We start from the raw sequence: 5,059 nt of genomic DNA on the forward strand, positions 1-5,059 counted from the left end.
CCCGTCATGGAGAAGCGGCGCCGAGCGCGCATCAACGAGAGCCTCGCTCAGCTCCAGAGCCTCCTCCTGGACGCCCTCAGGAAAGAGGTGAGTCGGGGGCGGGAGGGCGAGATCGGGGAGCCTGGAATCCCGGCGCTCCTGGGCTGCCAGCCGCCCACACCGGCCCCGCCCCCAGAGCTCCCGCCGCTCGAAGCTGGAGAAGGCGGACATCCTGGAGCTGACCGTGAAGCACCTGCAGAGCCTGCGGCGCGTGCAGGTGACAGGTGAGCGCGGGCGGCGGCGGCGAGGGCTCTGGGGCCGGAGCCGCCGCCACCGCGGGCCCCGACCGCCTGTCCCCTGCCGCCTCCGCAGCCGCCCTCCGCGCCGACCCGGCAGTCCTGGGCAAGTACCGCGCCGGCTTTCACGAGTGTCTGGCCGAGGTGAATCGCTTCCTGGCTGGCTGCGAGGGCGTCCCGGCCGACGTGCGGTCCCGCCTGCTCGGCCATCTGGCGACCTGCCTGGCCCGGCTGGGGCCCTTGCGCCGCCCGCTTCCACCGGCCCCTGCCGCCGAAGTTCTGGCGCCCGCGGTTTACGCGGGCCGCTCGCCGCCGCCAGCCTTCGACGGCCCCTGCCCCTTGCCGCGCTCCGGGGCGGTCTTGGCGCCGCCCTTCCTGCGGGGCCGGACGGGGGAGCCCCTCGCCGCCCCCGGGGCCGCGGCTCAGGGCCGGGGTGCACCCTGGAGGCCGTGGCTGCGGTGAGGTCGCGGCCCCAGAACCCGCTGAGACTGTGCCAGAAAATATTTATTTCCAGAGACCGCGTCGGGAGCTTTGTTTTGTCGTCTTCGTGAAGGGTCCAGTCCGGCAGAGGCCCGGCAGCGGGGTCGGCTGATGTCTTCGCGCGAGCGGGCAGGGCGGGCCGCGGGGGTTCTGCTCCCACCTGGGCCCGCAGGTGCCCGGCGCGGAGGTTCGGCCGGCCTTGCGTTTGCCTGTATCTAACTGCGCTGGAGCCGCGACCCGCCTTGGAGTCGGGGCGGGGGTGAGGGTGTGTGAGAGGTCCCGCGGGAGGCTCAGGCAGGACGGGGCCAGTCATCACTTTTTCCAGAATGTCTCCCCGTGCTGGGAAGCGGTCCCGCAGCATCACTGGGCATGTTGTTTCCCACTCTCACTCGCGAGGACCCTGGAAGGTGGAGACATGTATTTTCACACTGTTGTCTTGGTGCTGAGCTGTGGTGAGGGCTGACTGTCCCTGAAGCTTCGGTTCTGGCCTGTTCCACGTCCTGCCTTCTTATGGCCGAGCACAAAGCTGCCTGTGCCCACCCGTGCGTTGAGCCTGCCCCAGGCCAGTGTCTGCCCAGGAGAGGGCTGCCAGCAGGAGAAGGCATCTGAGTCCCAGGGGCAGGGAACGGGGGCCAGCCCGACAAAGGGTACTTAGTGCTGGGGCTCTTCTCCTGCCAGAGTCTAGCCCTGCTGTGTGCCCCATCCTGCCCTGAGAGGGGAGGTCCCCCTTCAGTACAAAGGAACTGGCATTGGTCCGGCCTACACGTCCGTCCTGAGCACCAGCTGTGTGTTCACCCTACAATACAGCGATCCTAGGCAGCGTTGGGCATGGCCCCCCACCCTCCACCCCGGGAGTCGCTGTCCTGTGGTCCCAGGCCTCCCCAGGCTGCTGCTGGGGGCTGTGCTCCAGGTGCGGTGAGGGCGTGGTCCAAGGCATGCAGCTGGGACTGCAGTGTCTCATCCTGAGCCCTGCTGAGGCTGAGGCAAGATCTGTTTCCCAACCACAGCCAAGTTCACCTGATGGTTGCTGGCCACCTGCCTGGCCAGGGACCATCGCGGAGGAGGAGGGTGAATCACTGCCGGGGCTGGCCCGCCCCTCCTCCAGTGGCCCCATCAGCTCCCGTGCCTGTGTCATGCGCAGGGTTCACCTGCCCTCCTGGACTCAGCTGTGCACACCCGGCAGGGCCTGCCACGTCCCACCAAGCCAGTTCCTCCCCGGCCTCTAGCTGCCTGGCCCATCTTCCTGAGTGTCCAGGGCCCAGGCCAGTGGTCCTGGACAGTTGCAGCCATGCAGGCCGGGTGCCGCACCCTCTGCACACAGGCCCTGGGGAGGCTGGGAGAGCCGGGGCTCCAGCAGGACTGTGGGGGAGTTGCTCCTGACCAGCCTGGGGGGCCCTCCCAGCAGGAGAATTGTAGAGGGTCCATTTCAGAAGCCAGAAGTTCAGCTTGGCTGGGGGAGGGGAACCGCTCAGGGAGGGCCTCAGTGCAGGAGGGGTTGGGGGGGGTGCTTTGGGATATGAAGCTGGGTGGGTGGGTCGGTGGGGGGGGGGAGCACCCCGCCTGGTGGCCAGAGAGAAGGGCTGCCTGGGAAGGTCACCTGGAACTTGGGTCATCACACTCTCCCTTCTCCAGGGAGGGGGTGGCGACAGCGCCAGACCAGACCCCCCACCTCCGTCCCAGGGCCTTGCCCCCTCCCTTACTTCCTGTCCCTGGCCATCTGTTCTCAAGACGCTATTGCCAAAGGGATCTTTGCGCCGAGCACCCTGTTAGCCCTCCAGGGACCTCTCAGGCTCAGAGGGAACCATACTGTCCCTCAGACAGGCAAGCTCCTCTCGTCTCTATCCCTTTGCACTCACCCCCCCCCCGCCCCATTCTCTCCCCACTTTCCCACCTGAGGCAGCCACCCCAGGCTCCGAGGGCTCTGGAGGCCAGGGCCGTGTCTCTGTCACTCACTCCTGTCCCCAGCACCTGCCTGGAACAGGAAGACGCTCAGGTCGGGCTCAGGCCATACAGACCTCGTTAATTAGCTTGGATGAAGGAGGAGCCAGGAGGTTTGCCGAGGGTGTCGCCCTTGGTTAGATTAGGGGGGTGTGAGGGAGCACACCGGGGCCTGAGGCTGGGCCCCTCCCCAGGCCACCCGTCCGCAGTATCCTTGTCTGTGGGAGGAGGCCACACCCCTCTCCCCACTCAGCCTGGACACCTGCACCATCCGTGGAGAGCTGGGTTGGGGCGGGGGGGTCTCCCCCTCACACCAGGGGCTCTTCCTACTGCCACCCTCCCCCCTTCTCTGCCCGTTTCCTGCCCCCTCCCATGCCTCAGAGGGGCTCTGGGTAATTCCTCTGTCCCCCTCCACCCCTTTGGCTTGGCCTTTGTCTTGCAGGCCTTTCCTGCAGAATAATAGAGGAAGCATCTTCTCGGTGGCTGTGTTGGGGGTGTGGGAGGAATCAGAACTTCCTCCTCCTGGGGGTGGGTGTGGCCAGAAGCCCTGCTGATCATTTCTCCTCCACTGGCAGGTGGAGCCTCATTCATCTGTGGCCTCCTTCCAGCCCAGTTGGACCCTGGCAGGGACCAAGGGTCAATAAATGTTTGCTGAATTCATGTGCAAGGTCAGGTGATCTGCCTGCCTCTGTGGGTGTCTCAGCCCTGTGGAGCCCTGTGACGCTGGGCCCCTCTGTCTCGCCTGTGGGGTCAGGGCTTGGGGACCAGACAATGACAGCAAGTCATAGGTGTTTGAAATATGGAGAAAGAATTAATCCTCATGGTGACAGAAGTCCTCCTGGCCAGGCCCATGAAACTCCAGTCACTTGGGAATTTGGGGTGGGGCAGGGCCTGGGGCTGCTTGGAGCCCTGGCTTGTGAGAGGTGAGGCCTTAGCACCCCCACCAGAACTCCTACGGTTGCCTGCAGCCTCTTCCTCTCCGCTGGCACGCACTGGCATGCCCTGGCTCCAGGGCCTGCTCCCTTTTCCCGAGGAAGAAGCTGAGCCCAGAGGGTCCTGCGGCTGTGCCTGGCTCCTCTCTCCTCCATGGAGCCCTGGGGGGCATAGTCATCCTAGGATGCACCCTTGGGCGAGGAAGGAGGCCCCCAAGAGCCCCCACCTGGTATTCAGCCTTGTAAATGTACTGAGGTTGACCTGCGTGACCAGTAAGATCCTGTAGAAGACGAGGTTGCAGGGCATCCTGGCCTACCTCTTTGTCTCATATTCTCCACTCTGAGGGAGGCCAGCTGTTCTTTGCTATGGAGAGGCCAACAGTGTGGTGTTTAGAAGCAGATCCTCCGGCCCTGTCGAGCCTTCAGATGAGACCCCAGTCACTGCCAGCATCTCAAGGGCAACGCTGAGAGACTGAGAGCCAGAATCACCCAGCTGAGCAGCTCCTTGACTCCTATCCCTCAGAAACTGTGCGACATAATAAACGTCTGTTGATTTAAACTGCTGAATTGTAGGTTAATTTGTCCTGCAGCTATAAATAACAATGATGTTTTATGTAAAATTAAAATAAATATAAATAACAATAGCAATAAACAACTAATGTGCCCACCGCCACCCAGGGCCACCACCACGTGCCCACTTGATGGGGTTGTGGAAGAGGTCAGGCGGGGCGGGACCCGGAAACAGCCGTTGAAGCTGTGAAGAGTGGAGTGGGTTGGCCTGATGTCTGCCTGGAAGTCGCTTCCCCGTGAGCTCCAGCTGGGGGTGCAGGGACAGCCAAGGCCCATCCCTGTGGCTCCTGGGCAGGGCAGGGGCCCATTTCTGTTCTGGTAACTGACAGGGCATGGCGTAGGGGATTCATGGGCCCCAGACTTCAGACAAGGACAGGTGCGGGAGATGCTCCGTGCTGAGACCCACAGAACCCAGCCTGCCTCAGGGCCACACTGACCTGCCCTCAATGGGCATGTCAGCCCTTTTTGCAGCCTGGTATCTGTGGTGACCAAGAAGCAACTGGATGCTGCTGCTTCAGAGGTGTCTCTTCCTGGTGGACTGCCTGACCCTGACACCCATCTGGTGGCTTTGGGCTCCTGCTTCAGAGAAGGAATCCCCACGTCTGTGTGGGGAGGTGGGGGTCCACTTCCTGCCTTCCCATCCTTACCCACGAGTGGGCCAGAGGCCACGCCCTTCCCCTCACCCATGGTCCCCCCAGCACCCCTTGCCTTGTCTAGCACAGTGGGGTAGGGCTCAGCGGCTCTGGGTGTGGGGAGGCAACTCTGTCCTCTCCTGGCCCCTACGTCCACCCCCCAACATATGAGCTGACCATGGCCTGGGCCATACACGCACATGCAGGGGCCGGGGGCTGGCCAAGCTCCAGC

The 5,059-nt window shown here is 63.8% G+C and overlaps 1 protein-coding gene across 1 annotated transcript; it reads left to right on the top strand.

Annotated features, from left to right (window-relative positions):
• The first annotated feature begins 6 nt into the window (after positions 1 to 6).
• HES4 (hes family bHLH transcription factor 4) lies at positions 7 to 4,184 on the top strand. The gene is made up of 3 exons (XM_024760288.1): positions 7 to 87; positions 176 to 263; positions 352 to 4,184. The coding sequence occupies exons 1-3, from the start codon at positions 7 to 9 to the stop codon at positions 735 to 737; spliced, it is 555 nt and encodes a 184-aa protein (XP_024616056.1). The 3' UTR covers positions 738 to 4,184.
• Positions 4,185 to 5,059: the final 875 nt, after the last annotated feature.

The sequence above is a fragment of the Neophocaena asiaeorientalis genome, unplaced genomic scaffold (genome assembly GCF_003031525.2).
Source record: "Neophocaena asiaeorientalis asiaeorientalis breed wild unplaced genomic scaffold, Neophocaena_asiaeorientalis_V1.1 scaffold489, whole genome shotgun sequence".
Lineage (NCBI taxonomy): Eukaryota > Metazoa > Chordata > Mammalia > Artiodactyla > Phocoenidae > Neophocaena > Neophocaena asiaeorientalis.